Raw genomic sequence first — 21,984 nt, forward strand, 5'->3', positions numbered from 1 at the left:
AGCAAGAGGAAGAACCATTTTGGCTGCCGCACGAGACAGATGGTAGCCTGCAACATCTCTAGTTCTCCTTGCCTCAAGCACTCTCTGCTTTTGAGCTATCAACAATTTTCTTCTGCAAATAAGAAGGAAGAGAGGGAGGGTAGTATCTACAGGTGAGAATCGCTGGTTGTTTATGATTTTAATACATCCTAATTTATTAGCATGGGTAAACCTAGAGCTGCTGGGTCACATGTATACTCTAACGTTAAACAGTACTCTGAGACTGCAGTAAGTGTAACCAAAATAAGCAGAACGCTGCACCTAAAACAATGGCTTGTTAAAATTGTAAACGAATGGTAGAAGGAGAGGAAAAATTACAGTGGAGCTTGAAAAATCACCTAACGTATCCCTTCTCTTGTCAAAAGCTTGTCCTACATTTTCTTAAAAAGCTCCCCAGTCTGTTCAGTCTCCCTTGATGCAATTAAACTCACTAGTCCTCTTACGTACAGCTTCTCTGTAGATTCCTTGAGTAACACAGAATTTAGAAAAAAATAACAGAGAGAACCATAACCCCAATTCCCTCATGATCTTCATATTGATCAGATTCTCTAGATGTCTGATCATATTTCCCATTTTCACTGCATTCTCTCCGACTGGCTCACATTCCTCTTGATTTATGGTAGCTGGAACCCGATACTGTGTTTCTGCAGAGACATCATTAGAGTTAGAACATTTACATTTGCAGTTTCAGGCAGCTATACACCTAGCAGCAATTTCAGCTAAGTCATGATTCCAAGCTTACGTATGAGAATACCTTCTGAGGTTTTAATGCCCTCTTAAAAGTCAAAGTATCTATTTCCTAGCCTTTATCCATAAAATTTGTTACCCCATTACAGGGGTAAAGTAGAATGGTTTGACGGGGTTTTTCATGACTAACAGTCAGTATCGGACATATGTCATCTCCTTGATATTTAAGTGGCTTTTTTCCCCTTCAGGAACTGAGGTTAAGCTGGTCTATAACCACAGCTCTTTTCAACACTTTTAGGCATAGCCACAACATTTAATCTTTTCCGGTTATCCAGAACCTCTCCTATCTTTCAGTAAACCAAGAAAAATGACAATACTTTTGAAAGTGGTTCAGCCGGCTCATTAGGTGTCCTATGGCAAATTTCAGCAGGACCACTGGGTCTGAAATTGATTGACATTTTTTCCCTTTTCCTTTTGATAAGCTTGCACTCTTTTCTCTTGTTCTTCCATTTTCAGCTTTCTTCCCCCATCTAACCCTTCTTTAAATTCTCTTTACTGCAACATCAGCATGCAGGCTGAAACTTACAGCACAGCACAAGTGTTTCAGGCAGACAGCCTTCAGTGAACAGACTTCCATGGAGCTTTGTTTGCCAGCATTTAAATAAGGGCAATGGTTTGCATTGGAATGCATGGGCTGAAGCGACGCATAGTAGTTTGTTTATGACTACAGTTGGCTACAAGCCCAGGATAAGCTTTTTAGGTCAGAGTAGGCTGTTTTAAAGTGAGGGAGAATGAAGGGCGCATCAGCAGTCTGATGCTACAAATCAGTTAGCAGTTTCTAACTAACAATGTAATCGTTTCTCTTATCCTGTCAAAATAGCCACTGCTAGACAGTAGAGTAGGTAGACAAGGTATGTTTAGTGAACTCACATTAGAATGAAGTAGCACATACTTGGCAGCCAACTTCAGATCCCAGGTGCTTTGAAGTGTTAACTCAGCTGATGCCTTTTGTTTTAAAATCTCCTAATGCCAACGCCACAAAGCCATTACCTGTCATCATCATCATCACAACCTTTGGCACTTAAAATGATGGTCACAGTTCAGCAAGCCACCCACCTGACAAGATCCATTCCAAGCAAGGCTTCCGATTCAGAAGCTGGTTCTCTGGTCACAACGGCTTCATTAGCTACACAAACTCCATGCTCATTAGCTCCCATTTCTGCCCCCCAAAGCCAGGAGGGCCTGCTCAGCACCACAGCATGAGTCTTCGGCACCTGCTCAATCTCAATATACGTGCACTGCATTGGGAAAGAGAAAAAGCAAAACATTTGCAAGCACTTCATTTAATGTTATGACTAAAGTAACACAAGATTTACTGCAGAGACAGGATACACGTCATTAAAAAATTCCCCTACTCCTAGTCAAGAGGTAGACTTTTTTAAAACAATATTTGTCGTGTTTGAACCTTCACATCTTGATACTGCAAAAGACTGGGAGAATACATCTAGTTTGATACCTAGCTGCAGGTTTCAAACAGTCATGCAGAATCCAAGTGCTAGAATCTGTGGAAAGCTACACTAGATGGACTGTGCTGTTACCATAGAGAAACAGACCATGTTATGTGCAAAACAACATCAAACCATCATCTCACCTAAATGCAATCTCCTCTAGTTTATTAGGTATATGGTGTAATGACAGTAACTGGAAAAATTACACTAGAAGGCGTCCCCCTCTTCCTTGGTGCTTTCCCTGCAGCTGCCCTGGTCTGAGAGTGCTGGCAGAAAAAGCTCAAGACTTGAAAGTGTTCAGTGGATAAACAGTCACAGGAAGAAAAACACGGGCATTGTTTTTGCTTAAAACTGATGTCTCTGCTATTTTAAATGGTCTACTGTAATCAGACGTCTATGGATATATTCTGACAAGTCAAAGATACAGAGGAAGGCTGCACAAAAGTCATTGAAACTGCTAGGAAGAAAGAAATCATTCATTATCTTTCACATATAACAACTTTTCTCTTGCTCTGGGACATAAAAACAAGCACTGTTTTCCCAGGCAGCATGGAAGAGAGCATGATCCATCGTTAGATCATTGACTTGTACAAGCCAAAGAAATGGGCTTTAAATTTTTACTCCTGAGGTCACACCAAGTTCTTCAAGGACCACAGATTTTTCATTTGAGGAAACTGAAGCCGTCTGTCATATTTATGAGACAGTTTTTAGTGTCTAGCATTCCTGGTGTAACATCATGCTCACAGGAAGTAATTTGTACCATTCTGCAGGAATATTTGTCCAGACTTAGCAAAGTGAGAAGGATAAGCAGAATGAACTTGTGAACTAGAAGTTGCTCGCCATGAAAATACATACCGTGTCTACAACAAAACCTAAAGTCAAAGGAATCTGCCCAAGATTACTAACGGTGAGAAGCTATTTTTCTCTAACCTGGCTTTCCCCTCTAAGGATTACACAGCACAATCATCTTCAGCCTCCCATCTTGAAAAATGACTTGTATAGAAGTAGTCTAGCATGCAATTAAAATGTATAACAGACCATTTTTGATCAAAGACGCTATTTTTTACAGTCCTTTACTCTATGACCATGCAAGGACACCAGCAATCAGCTTGCTGCCTTCACTAGGAATTGTGTGCTAACAAATCAAACTCCTGGTATTCCCTAAAACCAGGAAAGTTACAGGTGAAATAATAGGATGATTTCTCATGAAGGATATATATCTCAAAAGAAAGGAAAACTTTTCCATTCTTAGGAATTAAAAATAGATTAGGGACACGCTCCCCTTTTCCCTTTTTCCATATGCTTAATTTTTATTTTTGGCTTAGGCAGTTAAGACCCTGACAGAGACTTATCTGCTGTATTTTTGGAGAAAATCCCTTATGTTTGATCAGGCTAGGATACAAATTGTTTATAAGTAATACACTATGTTTTTGTAGATGCAGAATCATAATCAATTGAAGTGCAACAAGATCTGGCACTAGCCAGGTACTAAGATCCGGGTAATAAAAACACTGTGCGGTTCACCCTTTGTTTGTTTTCCAGCGAAGCCGTGTCAGAGAGCAGCCGTTTCTTATCAAAGCTCCCCCTTCTCCATTTGAGCTGTCAGCAAGTAAATTTCATTTTTGACATTCTCTGCATTTTTTTTTTCCAAAGCTATAGGTCACTGCTGTTTGGAAATGCACTTCACGCACGCACAAGTGAGCGGAGAACAACAGTATTTCTTGGATGTGCAAAGGAGGACACAGAGCTGCAGCAGCAGGAAAAGAGGCTGAGCACCTTTCCAGATTACACGTGAAGACATGACAGGACCAGATATCAGGAGACAGGTCTGCAGGCAGGGAGACCTCCACCCGTGCACAGCACAAGTTCTGTATCCCTGCATCTCATAGGTGGGCAGCACGTTGGAGCCATCCTGCAGAGCCATCCAGGACATGAACCTCAGCTCTAGAGAAGAAAGCAAAAACCTGGAGGCAGTATGGGGGAGACTTCAGTACTCCATAAAACACACTTGCACAGCATTCGCTGTCTGAATAGCCCTATTATACAACCTCGCATACTGTGGCTTTGATTTTTCTAGAAGGAAAAATGATGAAAACACTAGGCTAAAAAAAAAAAAAAAAAAAAAAACAACTGAAAGATTTTCTTTGCAAATCATCCTATTCTGGCTCTACCTGCCCATCAAACACCTATTACTTGGGGCTTCATCCCAAAGCCAAGCATTTCCAGAGTTGCTATTCACTGTAAAGATTTTATTATCAACAGCAGCAGTCAATGAACAGGAAAGAGGAAGTTGTTTGCTCCTGCTGGAAGGATCCAGAACATTCTGAAAAAAAGAAAAAAGTGCTTTTGCTTTGTAACTATGTAATCAGGACAGAAAACATCCAGAGGCCTCTCCAGGTGCCTCTTTCATTTGGAAACATCTCAGTCTGTAATGAAGGCAACTGGCTGAGGGCAGCTGAGAGCTAATGCAACAGCAAACCACCAGGATGCTGCTGTCACCTCCTGTATTGACTCTTCACATCCCTCACCCCACAGCCAGCAAACACAGGCCATATTTTCATGTTACTTTCAGCTTCTGTACAATAACACATGTACAAATGTTCACGCCTTATATATATAAATTGTCTTAGAAGACCCAAACAACAGAAAGCTATGCCAATCTGACAGTAGATGGCACAGCATTGTAAAACTAACATTCACGTGACACGTGTTCAACTATCCTTTGCCATGGTTACGGACAGGAATGAAAAGTCCCTGATGATATTTTACCTTCCATTTAGAATTATTTATTCCAGTAAGCAGAGAAGTAGGCAGTCAATAGGACAGATGTATAAATGCAGGAGCTTGGTTCATATTTGTTAATAACAGTATGAATTTTGTGGATTTTTATTTTTTTTAATATGTAGGGTCTAGGTATGACAATAGATTGTTCATTTTAAACTTAAAAACTCTCACCCATCATAACTCCGTTTCCCTCTTAAAGTAATATCAGAAAACTATTTTCTGGATAAAGGAATATCTTCACGCTAGAAATAAGATGCAGGAAACAAAGGAGCCAGGCTATTCACCTGGATCCAAGACACATCAATCACAAAGGTAGGTCAACTGAAACCGCTTGCTGGATTTGCAGTGCGACAACCATTCTATTCCACAGAAATCAGAGCGTTTACTTTTAACAGCTCAGACATGGAAAAAAATAGCGGGGAAGAAGAACAATATCCACCAAAAAAAAATAAAATAAAAAAAACAGTGGCCACTAGATCTTCAGAACTGGGAGCTTAGGTGAAGAGATTTCAAAAAACAAGCCCAAACCACTACCTCCCTAGCCCCTCTCCTGCACCCAACCGATCTGGCACATCTCTCTGCGCAGTGGTATAGCAGCCTGTTAAAACATGAGCTGTGCCAAACTAGGCAATGACAAATCAAACAGACATAAGGCACTGCTGTGATTCTGCCTGCTGCCAATCCCTTCTTTAAAATTCCCAAAGCATCCAGCCTCAGGATTTCCTAACGCTAACAATTTTCTTAGAGCATGCATGCTAAAAATGGGAAGAGTACCACTGCTACATTTAGTGGCCACGGCTGCTGGTGAGTGGTGTCAGGCTCCACTGATCTGCTCGAGCTCCAGTCCTGAAAGCAGGAGAACTGCCATTGTGCTCTGTGACAGGAGGTTCCCACTGGGAAATATGGAAGTTAAGAACAGGCTTCATGTGCAAGAGATGCAGCCAATGCCTTTAAGGAGAGCTGAGCAGGCTGGATACTAATGACATTTCCTTTATTTCGCAGCATCAAGAGCAGAATTGTATCAAGGCAGTTCTAAACATAGCACAAGGCACAACTGTGCCTCCCACCCTAGCTCGGGCATCCAGAGATGTTGGAGGTATTCCAAACGCAAACATGACAGTCGTAGGCACAAGAGATTTCTCCTTTCATTAATGAAAAGAAACTATTGTGCAGCTTCTACTGTACTCGGGCTGCAGGAGCCTGATTCCTAGCACTGTCAGCCAGGTCATTACAAAGCATCAGGGAAATCACATAGGCTTCAGCCCTGGGTAACAAAGGCAATAGTGAGTGAACGCTTTAGAAAAATGATCTTTGAAGAAAGTCCGTAAGATTCTAGATTACAGAATTACAGAAAGGCTCCCCCACACCACCCCCTCATCGGATCCAGGCTCTAACTTGGAGTTAACTCTTTGCTTAACTACTTCAAACACTGCTGTACCATAGCACATATTTGAAAAGAAGCAAGATCCCTGTGCTGTTGCAGTAACTAGAGAAGTTGCAGTTAAGAGAAGTTGCACCTTGACTGCTTTTCAACCCCTCCTAGAGGGGGATGGCAAAAACAGCAAAAATGGAGGACTGGAAAGCTAGGACATGGTTGGTCAAGAAAGCCCATCAGAGCATCTCCTGTGGATGTACCTGACTGTGTTTTACAGGTAATTCTTTTGCTGCTTATTTACAAGAACAAACTCAATAGAGCTAAAGAGGTGGCAATAACCACCCTCTGAAAACAGAAATATGCAAGCAATAGCACGGAAGACAAAAAACATGTCTAGCTGACACTGTTACCACCACCTGCACTTACGCACTGAGCAGCACTGTAAGCATATAAGAGAAGACACGTGGAGAATTTTACACCACCCCTTAAGCGCCCCCCTAATGTTTACTGCCATTCTCTGTCCCTTTGCACCCACACGGAGTGGAGGGGACTGGGATAAATCTAGCGTGGGCACACCTGAAGTAGTCAGCTCTAGCAGTTGCACAGTCAGAACAGAACTGCGACCGTAAGTCTCTTGGGTGGCATGACAAATCCTCAGCTATCTATCCTCAAAAACACACTCTCTGCTAGTACTTGCAACCTCGTGTTGTAGCCAGGTAAAAAACAGCAGCAGCATTTGCTAAGTGTACAAATACAGAACAAAAACTTCTGCCAGAAGAGTACCTCTTACCTCCTATTATAAAGAGGGAAAAACTGTTCTTAAGATACTAATACACTTTACATAGACTTCAATATTTGCATATTGTTCCTTGCTTTTTCTATTCATTACAACCAATAACTGTAACATTTGCATCTGTGTGCCTCTCATCTCTAGCAGTGTCTTAAAAAACAACACTAAAACTTGAAGACTACAAATGATAGATTTTATCCTAGAAAAGATTTAGAGAAGCTAGAACAAGCTGAACTGTTCTGCTCCCAAAGAGTAGAAGTACGCACACTCTGACCTACTCTGCAGAGCCACCAAGGAGCCTCAGGCATTGAGCCACGCTATGGAAATGAGCACAACAAAACGAAATATAAAAGTTGTTAAACACACAAAATACCACTGAGTGCAGCAAGGCACCCAAGGCTCAGAGCACTCGGGAGACATCAGCTGTCAGAGCTGATTTAGCAGTCAAGAATTCATCTCTTGTTTTTGTAAGTTACAAACCTAGCAGTCCCCTGGGTTCTGAGTAAAAATAAAACTGAAATCAGGACAAAGCTTATTAATTTTATTTTTTAAAACTGGTAAGAAACAGATTTTAATGAAGCCACAAAAAGCCCATCACAGAGATATCCTTGGAATTCACTGATATCCTACTATTGATTCCTTTGGCTGACCACTTTGAAACTCGCACATTTTTCTGCCACCAGTAAACGCTCTGAGTCAAGACAGGATAGATGGTTTTTACTGCCCCTCAAACATGGTTCCAGCACTCTCCCCCCTCTTCCTCTCTGTTCCAGTTATTAAAAAAATAGATTAAAAAATTTTGAAAAAAAAAAAAGCATAGCTCAAGCTAACCAGTTTTGCTTTAGTATCAAGAGGGAGCAAAGCAACAGCACTCCTCCAGTAAAAAAGAGGCTTTGAGAAGGCAGAAGCATCCAAGAGATTATGGCTTCTACCTCTGAACTGCTGCCGGCCTGTGCGTTGTGCTACAAAGCAAAGTCAAGCACATTAGTTTAAAGGCCAGCGGCGTGCAATGAAGCAGAACAGAGAAAAAGCTCACATTAGCCAAGCAACAGACCCTGCTGAAGGCAGCAACCACTTTCTCTCTTTTATTAGTTGATGTCTGCCTGCACAGTGCCTCCCCTCTATCTTTGTGTGAAGTGGAAAGGTTAGCTTAAACAAGGTGGGCTGAGCTAAGCTGTCTGACTGCCTGTCATGAGAGGCTGCTTACACAGACAGACACTGGGGCTCAGCTGAGAAACAAGAAAAAGCAATTTCCTAAACCATCTCTGAACTGGAAGCCTTTAGACTACAACTTTTTGCATCTACACAGAGTAAATGAAAAGTTTTATCATCAGCACAGACAATGCTATGTTTGTTTAAGGTCTCCAGCTGGCCAGCACTTACCCATGGAGGTGTGACGCCAGGATGCCCAGGCTCAAGTTCCCAGCTGCAGTGACGTGACTGTAAGTGCTGCACTGTCATTCTGATTTGGAGGCTTCCCAAAGAGAAAGTTCGCAGTAGATTCAGCTGCTGCTTGGCTACTATTACCAGATTTTAAACGTCTTACTCCCAGGTATAATGCAGATAAACCATACAGCTAGCGTAAGAGGGAATCAAAGTATAGCAGAACTAAACTGCAGCACTGGCACGATGCCTGGTGATTATGTTACAAATACCAGAGTAAAATACCTCCAGGTAACGCGAAGCCAACGTTAATGCAGCCAGAATCTACTTTCCAAGTTTGTATCTATCTTGCAACATCAAACGGAGACCCCTCAGCTAACTTCAGGTGAATTTTTATGTCTGCAGTACTCAGTGTAATGCACAGCAAAAACATACTGCTCCTCTGAAAACTCAGAGCAAAGGGAACAAGGACTGTATCCTTAAAAATAATAATAAATGAATAAAAACTATTAAAAAGACAAAATAAAACAAAAAATCCTTTAAGCCGTAACTGTGCCATGAAGTTTTAGAGAACACAAAATTCTTCCTACCCCACAGAGGGCTGGCTTTAAGCCCAGAAGAGTGCTCAATACCAATATTCAATACCATTAGAAAACTCTGCATTTTTGACAATGCAATAGACTTGGTTGTAGGCCATTCTTTTCCCTTTCCCCACTCCCTTCCTCCATAAAAAGTTGCACACTATCAAGGTAGAAAAGCTTTTACAGCTCTATGCTCTAGCAAGCAACCATGACAATTTTCAAATTGGATAAAGGGCCAGGTTAGAACGAAGGATGGTTGATCTAAAAGAAAAAAAAAAGCCCCCCAAAAAGCCCAAGAATTCTTCAGGAGGAAGAAAACCATAGCAAGTAGCAGATTACCAGAGAACAAGAGAAATCTAGTCAGGAAAATCTACCTTAAAAATAAGGCAGAGGGCCTTGTATCTTAACACTGACACAACACAAATTCTAACCAATACATGAGACAATCCACATCTGGAGAAAAAAAACATACTTACTTTTAGTAGAGAGATTCAGAAAAGGTCCCTATTTACGCGTAAGGGAGCAACATTTCACCTGCACACACGTATTTCCTAGACTGACCACTACAACAAGCAAGAGTGCTGATAAGCATTTGCAACTGCAAAGTAACAATGCAAAACAAGAGCAAAGTTTTGAGAAAGTTGTCACACACACACACACACACACACACACAGAGAGAACAGACCTTAATGAAAAGCCCTTTTGTACAGGGCCTTGGGAACCTGCTGACATGCAGGAAAGGAATTATGCTGATGAGTTAGCTGCAGGGTTACTGTCTGGTAGATTGTGCCACAAAGACCAAACTTAAAACGACTCCCAGTATTAACTGAATACCGATCTTTCCTTGTTTAGGGCGCACTGGCTGAGAGCTACAGAGCAGAGCCTGATACATTCCTTTACAACAACAATCTGGCTGAAGTACAGTGCCATGTGTGGTTATACTGTGCATTATCACGGTTGCAAACGTGAGCAGTACAGGACAAACAGGATCCAGACTTCTTGAGAGAGTCTTACAAACTACCCATGGTCTAAGTGTGTTCAAAACCACCTCTTTAAAGAAGTTCAGAATGTGAGTGACAGTCACGGAAGAGTACTGAAAGAGGGATAGACATTACCTGCAAAGAAGAGAATATAACGAAAAGGAAGTTGGCCATCATTGCCCAGTGAAGTTAAAGAATATGTATCTAGCATAAGAAGCCAATACAACACTACAAAAAGTACAATATGAACTGGAGAGAAATCTGTTCATTTGGAGGGGAAAAAAAAAAAAGAATGAATGAAAAGGAAAGTTTAGCCAGTGGCACAAAGGATTATTGGCTAAAAAAACAGTAGCATGAGCTATTTAATCATATTTTTCAATTTGTAAAATATCATACCTTTAATTTCCTCAAGACCTGTTTAGTTAATTTTATAACAGAAGAAAAGCTGTAGCAAAAAAAAAAAAAAACAACAAAAAAAACACCAGTAGATGAATCATTCGCAGTTTTCCAAGAAAAAAAATAATAATTCTGCACATGTCAGAGGCTACATCTAAAAGCTTTGATATTCCTCTTCACCTCCTGTATTAGCTAATTACGTCTGACAGCTCAGTAAGTTTGCTGGAAAGGTGGTTAGACTTTATCTATGGCTGCTACTTAAAAAATGTGAAGCAGATGAATTCAAGTCCTCTGAAGCTCTTCTCAACTTTTAGAGGTACAACTAACAGCACACAGGAAATTAACAGCTTTTGCCCAAGCTCTGCATACAGGCAAGTATGCATTTATCATGAGACAAGAGCAGTGTTAAGACATGTTCCTGTAATAGAAGAAATACACATTCATTTTGGATAATTATCAAGAATGAAAGATCTTATTTCAGTTCTGCTGTCATGAAGAGTTACCATGCTTGAAGTTGCAATCTTCTCGTTAATCAGCATCCTTAAGTTTATACAACTGCAAAATCTAGAATCAAATCTAGCAGCCCAAAACCTAGACTGTAGAACTTTTAATGATGCACTCGATCGTTCAAAATTTCTACAAAAAGGATTATTGTACTTTTTGAAAGACCTTTGAAGTGACTAGCTTAAAAGAAAACAGAAAAATGTAAAGGACAATTTCTAAAGATAGTTACTCACCAATATTGATATTTGCTAGACTTGTTTGTTTAACTTAATATATACGTGCAAAAAATCATGACTTTTAAAGAAAAACTGGCAAGTAAGTCCATGTTTAGGTCTATCTGAGGGAAAACTGCTAAAGGACTGTGCAAAGCTACTAGAGCTTGTATGTTTTTGGAAATCAGTGTACTTGCAAAACTTTAGGGTAGCTAATGTAGAATTACGTAGTAGCATAGACTAGCAGAGACCAAAGTAACCATCTAATTCGGGCTTAAGCCCCTACTTAAGAAAAAAAAAAAGGCGTTAGCCCACTCCAGTCTCTTGTCTAACATTGTATCCTCATCATACCACAAGAAATTTTATCTCCATTAAAAAAAAAGATTGTGCAATTTAAGGGGGCCTGCAGACACTGCTTAGCAGAATAACAATAATATGTGGTGTGCTAGGCATAGTGACTGTATTCCCCGTTTCCAAAAGGCAACTACAAAAGGCATTAAACTGGTTAATCATGGGGTGCTAAAGGGAATCATAATACATTATGTATGGCTCAATTACATCCTAGAGCAAGTTATGACAATCTCATTGAAGAATAAGATACGGGGCAGAGCCCAAAATAATTAAGTACTCTAATACTAAGCTCTTAAAAATTATTCTCCTTTGAGAAAACAAAGACTCCAGAGCGGCTTTCAGAATTTCTTCCTCCGCATTAACAACACTTTTTTTTTCCAGTTCTGTGAAAATAAACTTTAAAAAAACTGCTCTGAAAGTTTTCTTCTTGTCTTATCATCATGCTTGTGTTTTGTATGCTAGCACAGGTCTACTGCAGTGCTACCTCTACAGCACTGCAGTAACAGCAGTTGGTGCTTTTGGAGAGGGGGGTGGTTTGCTTTGTATCTGAGATTAAACCACTTAATAATGCACAAGTTGCAGTACATGTTAGTAGTAAAACAAATCAGGAGAACATTAGCTGTTACAAAGACCAACAGCACCAAGTCCTCTGAAATCTGGAAGTGGTCCCACTTTGAAGGATGAAAATGGCACTAGCCTTGGGATCTCTTTCAGGGAAGCAACAACTGTGATATCCATAAAGGACTGGCAGGGAGGGGAGATACCAGCCTGGCACAGGCTGCCTAGTGTCCTCAGCCTTCTGCACAGCCACAGGAATGGGAAGAGGTTGAATGCAGGTCCTCTGCTCAAGCAGCTACCCCCTCCAATCCTTCTCTTCTGCTGCCTCAGTCTCTTCATTGCACCTGCACCAAACACTCACCCCTCTTCCCGTCTTGTTTCATTTGTCCCCTTTCTTTACCCTTCCACATCTGCTTATCCTTACAATTCTCCTGTCATATAGGCTACACAGTGCAGCTCTCTGAGATCCGTTCCGCCTGTCTGCTGGAGAAAGTACAGGTTGTGTATTTTTCCTCAGTTAAACTAAGAAGTTACATTCCGAGTTTCACTTCTGAGACTTTCAAAAATCTTGTCTCCTCCCTACTTAGTGAAGGGAACAAGGATTGCACAATCTGGCAACGAAAAAAGCAGCAGTCATTTCTTCTGGTAACAGTCATTTCACACCACGTGAATGTTTACCCTTACCTCAACTTTACTTCCCGGATCATGAGTTGCAGCAGCAAAGTAGACCACCTCCTGCACTTCATCCCTAGGCCGTGCAGAATTCTTTCCAAACACCACCAGCCCGTCTTTAGAACACGGGGGAAAGGCTACAAAACAGTAACTTGGAGGAGCTGCAGCCATCCTGAAAAAGGAAAGAAGAAGTAAAAACTAGTATTTACCCAATTCATAATTTCATACATTAGAAAATTATTCATTCTTCTGTGATTTGTTGCAGCCAAGAGACAATACATTCCCTCTATTTGTCAGTTGATTATTCAGTGATAGTGGAAGACGATGCCAGCTCCGAGGAGTCTTATCTGGGTTTAATAAAAACAATAGTGGTGATTTTCAGACATTTTTCACTCAGGCCTTGCAAAGACAAAGAAGAGAGAAAAAGACAAGATGACTGTACCTTAATGAATCTACCCAGTCCCCATGGAGGGAAAGAAGATATTCTGCACCAGAGCTGTTTGGGAACATATGACCTAGATGTATTCTGCTGACTCAGACAAGTGCAGAGACACAGAAGAATTTTAAATTACTCTCACTGTTCCAATGCAGTTTAAAATTTTAAAAAAGGAAAAAGAAAACATGTCTGAGGGATTCCTGAGGGAGAACAATGATGTAAGTGGAAACAGAACAAAGACATAGCACAATTATAGCAAAACCTGTCTGTCATTTTATCTACTCACATCACAGAGGCTGAAGCACTAACTGCACTTTATTTCCTCTGTGGTTTCTCTGCATTGCTGCTCTTACCTAAAGTTAATTGATTGTAGTTTAGTTGTTTATGCGGGTTAATGTGAACGTTCTTTAAAATGCTTGTATGGCAGCACACACATTACAGGTGTTCGCAATGACAAATATTAATTAAAAATGTAAATGGTTTCAGGACTATGACACTACTGTAGCATGTCTTCTGTACATTGCTATATATGACTTTTTTCTCCATTCAGGGAACCTTCTGGCACATGCCCACAAAAGAAAAAGGTGGGGTGTTTACTGCTTGTTAAAATACCACTCTACGCACATGTCTCAGATTGTTTCATAAATCTTATCATTGCATCAGAAGTCCACCTCGTTCAAAATGAACAAATATGTTCCTCCTCTCCCTCCCTGATACCCTGAACAGGTGAAAACGTATCCACGCATTTGGACTCCTTAGAAACAACCTACACAATCAAAACTTCCCCCAAACAGCTGCTAATTTATTTGAAAGAATGTTATGTGCATGGGGGGAAGGGGATGCACAAAGCTGGTTTTGATCATTAACTTGTATGCTATACAAACCTGACATTTTGGTGTGTTTTTTTTTTTTTTTTTAAACAGTACCATTTGAGAACAAATTTTTCAGACAGAACAGCAGGCTTCCAATGTTAAACCAAAGAAAGAATGACTTTGCATAAAGGCTATAACACACAGAGCAGCAATTGTTTGTGAAGAAAACACTTATAGTTCACCTATTGACTACAAACAGGTCATAGACATGCTCAGCCTTGCAAAAAAAAACACCAAGAGACGTTATTGTGTTAAAGGTATTCCCCACCAACCCAATGGGCGGTGATGAACTGTGTGGGGAATTCACACAACCTTTTAATTTAGGCAAGATTTTATAGAAGAGCTCTGAGTTGAAAATACTTTAGGTAACACTCACAAACCCCTTTTTACAGGCAGTTTTGACCAGCAAGGAGGGACAAGTGGCAGTAAGTTGGAATGACTTCTGCTGATAAAAATACACCTGCGAGAGGACACCTACCTACAGACTTGTACGTTGTGCCGCTAAGTCCCAGCATACTACTGGTTGTAGATGGGTGTCTTGTGGACACACATGAAGACAAAGGCCCACTTTAATTGCAATTCTCACCACTTGTGAGTCAAAGCATTGTGATTAAACTGCAGATGCAGAGCTTTACCCATACTCCACCACTAATGAAAGCATTTAGTATTTTGACGTATGCAAGCCATGAATTATTAGGAGTATGTAGATTTATTTTGCTTTGTTGGCAACATCAACGTAACTGCTTTCCAATGCCCCCTAAGAGTTCACATCTACATTCAGGTAAGGCAACATTCAGTGCTCTAAATTTATCTTCTGTCATCTTGCCAGACCAGCCAAAATCTTGAATAACTCCCAGGCTTACTGTAGATACCGGAAAGCAAAATAATTTTTCTTTATTCTAAACACAAACTAAGTGGATTTATTTGAAATACATGAGGCAGCTGAAAGACACTAACCTTTCTTTCTAGGCTGTTGGATGTCTGAAGTGATACACAGCACTAATTTTATTAGATTCAGTTCTTCTGCTTACTTATCAAATATACTACTTACATACCAAATTATTGCCAGGTGGGCTTAAAAAGAAGGGAAGGAATGTTTAAGCACTATGATACTGAGTAAATCAGAAGGCATGCAAGGCAGAGTTTTACATACCTCCAGATGGAGCAGAGAGGGGAAAAAAAAAAAAAAACTGTAGGTATATAATGTTCTGCAGAATCCTGATGTCCTCCTTAGCATAAAATGGTCATTTTTATTTATTTATTTATTTATTTGTTCCTTTAAATATACCAACACTTACAGAAAAAAAAAATAAAAATACCATTTTGGTAGTACTTTAAGTACGGAAGTACGGGTAAGCTACTCCGTAGTACTCCCTAACACACAGTATACTTGGGGCAGATGTAGTGCAATATTGGTTGAACACCTCAAGCTGAATGTTACAACACTGCACTGAAAACATGATAATAAGAGTAAAGACCATGATCATAATGATCGTAAGAGTTAGCACTGGGATCTTAAATTACATTTACAAACAGGGAAGCTAGCCAGCAGTCTGCTACAATGTAAATCTACTCAGTTTGTTGGGTAGCAGTTTTTCCTAGAACCCCATTTGGTTAATTTTAAATCAGACAAGGACAGCAGTTTCTCAAATACACCCACAGCCTGAGTTTGTTCCGAACACCACTGATCTTCATCTTCCTTGATCATGTACCTGAAGCAGTTTGTTAGCAGCTACCTAATCTCCGAACAGGAGATTTTTACTTTCCTGCTTCTCCTCCCTTTTTACTTAGTTCATCTTCAGGTTTTCCTCATTCTTGTTTTCATGCACTTCAGAGAATGGTTCAGGTTGGAAGGGACCTCTGGAGGTCACCTGGTCCAACCCCCCTGCTCAAACAGGGCCACCCAGAGCAGCTTGCCCAGGACGCTTCTGAAGATCTCCAAGGAGGGAGACTCCACAACCTCTCCAGGCAGCCTGTGCCAGTGCTCAGTCACCTGCAAAGAAATGCTTCCTGATGTTTAGATGGAACCTCCCGTGCTCCAGTTTGTGCCCATTGCCTTTTTTTTTTCTCAGCACATGCCTCAGACAGGCTTTGACACAGACAGAGGTAACCCTGTGCTGTACGTCAGCGTGCCTCAGATGAGCCTGCAGACCAATGGAGTCCAAACTGGAGGAAGGAAAGCTTTCATACTACCTCGCACTGCTGCTCTGAAAGCTGCAATTTGGGATTGAAGTCATCTTTACAAGGTTCAAGAAGTTGACTGCTACAATAAAATTACTTCTCAGAAAAATATCTTCCTCCTATATCCAGTAGGTATCAACTCTTTTCAAGCCAAACTTTCCTTGTTTGCCAAAACCCCCTGAAGACATTAAGTACAAAGTAATTACCAGTTTTACAAAGTTACAAAATATGTGAAGACTGGCCTGCCAACAGTTTGAGTTGCTACATCTTACTTTACAAAAGAATTACCAAAAATAAACATTCAATATTATGAGCTATTAGTTTTTGAAGCCCTTCTAATAACTTATTGTTCAAGCAATTCTGGAGCTTATTTCTAAAACAGTAAAATTGCTTTTGCCAACAGCAAGTTCTTTTCTCTGCTTTTCCTTTCAATTGGAAAACAAGACAATAGCTTCTAATGAAAGTGCAGCACTTACTAGGAAGCAGCAGGCAATGAAAAGCATCAGGGAGAGAAAGCAGGGTCAAAAAAAAAGGGTCTGTCTTGAAACTTGACTTGTGCGTACTGAACTGAACCGATATTTACTCCTCCTCGTGCTTTTTGAATTGCTGCTAGCAATGCCCTACAACTTTATCCCAACAACAAAAAGATAAGATACCCCTAGAATCCCATATTAAACCCCTTGGGTTTAATACAAGCTAGGTTAGCTGGGTTTTCTGAAATGGAAAGCATGTTACCTGGGATTTTTTTGGTTATGAAAACATCCTAAACAATGGAAACACCAAAAGAAAACCCTCTGAAGTAGCTAGTCCTATGTATAGAGCTCATACTTTCCTGACAGGGCTGCTAAACTCTTGCCGATAAGCTCTGCTTTCTGGTGATGACAACATTTTTATTTTTTCTGTAATTCTTATATTGCAAAGGGGACCTGAGCTGCTTCTAAACTCCAGAGAGCATATTAAGCCTTTTACAAAGGCATACAACTTGTTTCTGTGGTATAAAAGCAGGATTTTTCCTCCCTATATTTTGGGCTTTTATAGAAGAGAAGCCCAGCTGTGCTAATACTTCTGAACTATTTCAGTAATGTTTAAAGAATCCAATAAATCTGTTTTCATTGCTACCAGGAAGGACAAGTCACCTAATCTACAGCACACTTTTACAATGAAAAACTTGGAGGCAGGACCTGAACAAGGTTCCTCAAATTTGAATTAAGACTGTCTCATGAGGAAGGAAAGAATATATCAAATGGGCCCCACATTATATCCTCTTAACTCTTCCATGTTTTTACTGGGGTGGCAGGAGAAAGGTCAGTCTCAGTTGTGAGAACTGTTGACAGTTCAGCTGTTGGTTTTGAACCGATATTTTAACCTCCAAATCAAAATGCTTCCTGTGCCGGAGACAAGCTTGTATTTCCATTTCCAAATCAGGCCTAGTGTCTTATGCAGAGACATGTGATCTCTGCATCCTGCAGAAAAGCAATGTTTCCAGAAACAGAAATGAAAAGCAAAATTCATTCAGCTGCAGGCAGAGAACAAAGACAACAATCTGAAAGGCACAATAATAATATTGTTCCCATCTTGGGAGGCACTGAAAGGTTATTTTTTAAATTGACAAATTGGACAGTTTTAAAGACTGACTTACCAGGAGAGAGGAAGGTTGCATTTGTTAAGAAATTAGAAAAGCAGAGATTGTTCCTGAATATAAAGCACAAAAATGCACCAGATCTGTGCGTTCCTAAGGTTTGGACATTTCGTTATTAGTCAAACTGTTTGTCTCTTTCCTTACCACATGAGACTGGTGATGCCAACTTACCACTTAAGGGTGCCACATCCTACAGAAATGCAGCCCAGCTTTGACTTTCTGTCTCAGAAGATATCTAAGGGGAGTTAGCAGCTGAAACATAGCAAGCCAAGCTCAACTTCTCTACTTTTCTTTAAAGTCACAAGCTCCCCTTGCACATTAACTACACGCTGAAAATGTCTCATTAACCACACCAGAATGAACTACTGCATTTTGGAGAATATGAGGAAAACCTCAAATTTCTAGTCAGAGATTTGGGATGGCCATTTTCTCCAGTAGCTTCACTTTTATTTTTGACTTACAAGAAGTAGCAATTCCCTACACAAGCATAAAATCTAGTTGCAATTCAAAGCTTTCCCAAACAGTACACCCCCTTCGGTCATTTTACTGAACAAATGCATAACAGGCCTGGAAGGAATTGAAAATATTTCTCTTGCTGTATGTGGGGAAAATTTGAGATGGTCCTGGCAACAGCTGCCAGATTTCTTAAGTCTGCCTAGCAAATTAGATACTGGCAAAACTCTTCAGCATTTAGATTCTCCACAAATGATAAGATTTCAGCTGTTAGGAAAGTTTACAGTCCCCTGACCAACCAGTTCTGCTTTCATTGTCTAATATACCCTCACCCATCCTTTCAACGTAGACATCTTTCAAAAGAAGATAGGATCTTATTTTTTGCCTCTAGTAATTCAAATTATGTTGATGAAAACTCGTTCTATTTAAAAACAAATGAGGGTCATTCATCCAGAAGACAACAGATTTCAACCTCATTTCCATCATAGGCTGTGCATACAGGGAAAATTCATTATTTATACAAACTTTTCACTGAGCGGATGTCAATGCACTTAATTAAGTCTCCAAGCAGTATCAGAACTATATCCCTTTTGTAGCTGTCATTCAGCCTGCAATCTAAGGTCTTATTTGTAACATTCTCAATTTTGTAGAGAAGAACCTGTTTTCCTGCACAAGCTCTTTGCTTCTACCACTGAGGCTGAGACTCTGGTTAGGACCTGCTGGCATCCCAAGTATCTTTGTACAGCACACAGCTTCTTAATGAGACTTCCTTTACTGCTGCACAGTATTTAGCAAGGTGGTTTTCCCTTTTTGTAAAGAGGCAGTACAAGCCAGCTTTGCTGCTCAGTGAGGTCCTGATCCCTTCACAGGAAGACTGTCCACCAACACACATAACTGGCTACATGCACTGACTGGTAGACCTTTGAAATTAGCAACACTGGTCTATTAACAAGGGGTAAAATACAAAGTACCTCCCTGGAAGGCTCTGCATTGTTTAAAATATATCCCAAAACAACAGCAACTGTTGCAAGACTAGCAACAGAGTTTGTAAATGTACCATGTAATAAAATACATTGGGGCAGAAACCAGCTACCTGGGTACCTTACTGATGCCAATTTCATGCAATTTCCCTATCTACCGAATTTACAGAAAGAGAAGGCCAGTAAACTACAGAGATGATGTCCTGTTTCACAAATCTTCAAGTCCATAACAGACAAACAAATTCTTATTGGAAGCTTCTAGCATAAACTAGTACAAGTTTCCCACATGCAAGCTGTGTAAAGCACACACAGATGATGACTTTTGAAGGGGAGGGCAGATAGCCAAATTCAGTACCTTTTACCAAAAACACTAAACTCAGCAAGAGTAAGCAAATGGAGCTTAAGTCATATCCTACTTTACCAGGAAAAAAAAAGTGACAAATGTCTTCCAAAAAAAATAAAAAGGAAGCCACCACAAAAATCTCAAACTCCAAGCATCAGAAATACTCTTTTGAGTAGCACAAAACCTACTCATAACAATAAGGATTTCCATCTACCACACTTGCCTCCATATCACATCTGTGTTTTCTGACTGTCTACATAAATTCTGGAAACTAAACTCCTTCTAAAAGTTTATACCACTATGAATGGCTTAACTTCAGCCTTGATTCATCCCAAATCAGAACAAGTCCTGCGTTTGCAGAGATCAGATAAATACATATGATTAAGGGTTTGTTTTGAGGTTTCTGCTTGTTTGATTGGAGGGTTTGGGGTGCACGTTATGAACAAAATTGCATGCTTAGAGGTGCTTTAAATCCATAAATTTAAACCAGCTTTTAGATCAATAGTCTACATGGTAATAGTCTATAACTGAGCCCACTTCCCACAAGCTCATGCATTTGTTTTCTGAACTGCTGAGTAAATTTAACATACCCAGTTCACTTGCATCACAGAATGTACCAAATCCACTGCAACACAACCTCTACTCCAAGATCGTTACATTGAAAGTTTCACGTTTTACAGGTACGGATGGCTTCACTCACAGTTTAAAGAAATTGTACATACTGACAGATCTATACATACATGCACTCATCGGCTCAGGGCCCTAATAACGCTGTCCTCTGCTTGAGATGCTGGGGTAACGAGATCTTTTTTTCCCCTCTCTAGTTATCAGTACTGGCGAAAACATCTTTTTTTAAAGCAGGTTAACGACAGCCTCTGGTATTATTACAGCGGCATAAATAAAGAGCTGAGTTTTGCCGACTCTTCCCTGGAAGCACGCCTGCTCAGGTGAACGAACCCACCACACACCTACCTGACAGGAAAAGCACACACACACACACGAAGGCATCAAGATTTCAAGGTGACTACATCAAAAGGCACCTTCAAAAAAAATAAGGGGGGAGGGGGGCAGGGTGCTTAAAAACCCGAAGGGAAAGCAGCTAGCGGAGAGAAGACGGGCACGGGAGGGTGAGGGACACCGAGGGACACCGGAGATGCCGGCCACCCCCCGCCGCTGCCCGCCGGGGCAGCCATGTTGCGCAGCCCCCGCCCCGCCGCTGCAGGTGCGCGGAGCCGCCGGGGGCCATCGCCGCCGGGAAAACGGCCCCGCGCCGCCCTCCTCCGCCATCCGCGGCCGTCGGGCTGAGGAGAGGCGGCGGACACCTTCCCCTCCTTCCCTCCCGCACCGCCGGGCAGGTGCCCGCCCGCACCACCCCCCCCCCCCCCCCCACCCCCAGCGGTGCGGTAGCGGCGCGGGGAGCTGGAAGCCGCCGCCCTGCCCGCGGCGGTAGCGGCCCCGTTACGCACCTCGAGCTCCGCTCCCCTCAGCCTGGCGGCGGCGGCCCCTGCTGGTGGAAGCAGGCGCGACCCTCCCCGCTCCCCCTGTGTGCGCAGCCGCCGCCCGAGCCGCTCCGCCCGGTCCCGCAGCGGGCACGGCGCCGCCGCCCCGGCGGTTCTACCCTCAGAGCCGGCCCCGGGCGGGCCGGGGGGCTCCGAGCGGCGCCGGGAAAATGGCGCCCGGGAGAGGGAGCGGACCCCGCGCACCGCTCCCGAGTTCTGGGGAGCCGAGGGGGTGGCCTCGAGGGCTGGGGGGTCTCTGCTGGCCCCAGGGTGTGGGGGAGCACCTTCACATTTAGCTTCACATTTTTGTCTCTGTCCTCAAAGGAGCTCACTGCTTGCTTCACAGATGTCATCTCCAGCCCCACTCAGCACAGAGAAGAGGGGCTGCCGTGTTTGGTGAGAAGATGGAAGGGTCGAGGGAGGCTGGAGAGCAGGACTGAAAGGCAAGGATGAGCCCACAGGCAGAATAATAAGCATTAAGGACTATAGCTTTTCAGCATAAGAGCAGGAAGAAGCAAATAGGTTGGTGTAGCTGTGTGGAAGTTGCTGAAGGCACATGAAATACAGAAATCTATAAAAGAGCTTTATGTCCGTATTCAAGAGTTTTGTTCTCCACCCTATTGCCTCCTGTCACGGGTTTTTGTGCTTCTGGCCAGCAGAACTAATTGCCTGTAAGTTCCATGTTGTCATGGGTTCCCTACCGCTGCACAACTTTGTGGTCAGGTTGGATACCTCAGGACATTTGCTTGTCTTCCTATTTC

At 41.7% G+C, this 21,984-nt stretch overlaps 1 protein-coding gene across 3 annotated transcripts in view; it reads right to left on the reverse strand.

Moving 5' to 3' along the window:
• The window catches only part of SCRN1 (secernin 1), a 32,727-nt gene extending 11,393 nt beyond the window's left edge, over nt 1–21,334 (reverse strand). The window contains exons 1-3 of one of the 3 annotated variants that reach the window (XM_040547935.1): nt 21,191–21,334; nt 12,833–12,992; nt 1,843–2,024 (exon numbers count right to left, since the gene is read on the reverse strand). In XM_040547935.1, coding sequence (XP_040403869.1) covers nt 1,843–2,024; nt 12,833–12,991 — 341 coding nt within the window. In that variant the 5' untranslated portion in view covers nt 12,992; nt 21,191–21,334. Of the gene's footprint in view, nt 1–1,842; nt 2,025–12,832; nt 12,995–20,696; nt 20,794–21,118 lie in introns of those variants that run through there. The other 2 variants (XM_040547934.1, XM_040547936.1) reach the window with 2 other exon arrangements.
• Nucleotides 21,335–21,984: the final 650 nt, after the last annotated feature.

This window comes from Cygnus olor, chromosome 2 (genome assembly GCF_009769625.2).
Source record: "Cygnus olor isolate bCygOlo1 chromosome 2, bCygOlo1.pri.v2, whole genome shotgun sequence".
NCBI lineage: Eukaryota > Metazoa > Chordata > Aves > Anseriformes > Anatidae > Cygnus > Cygnus olor.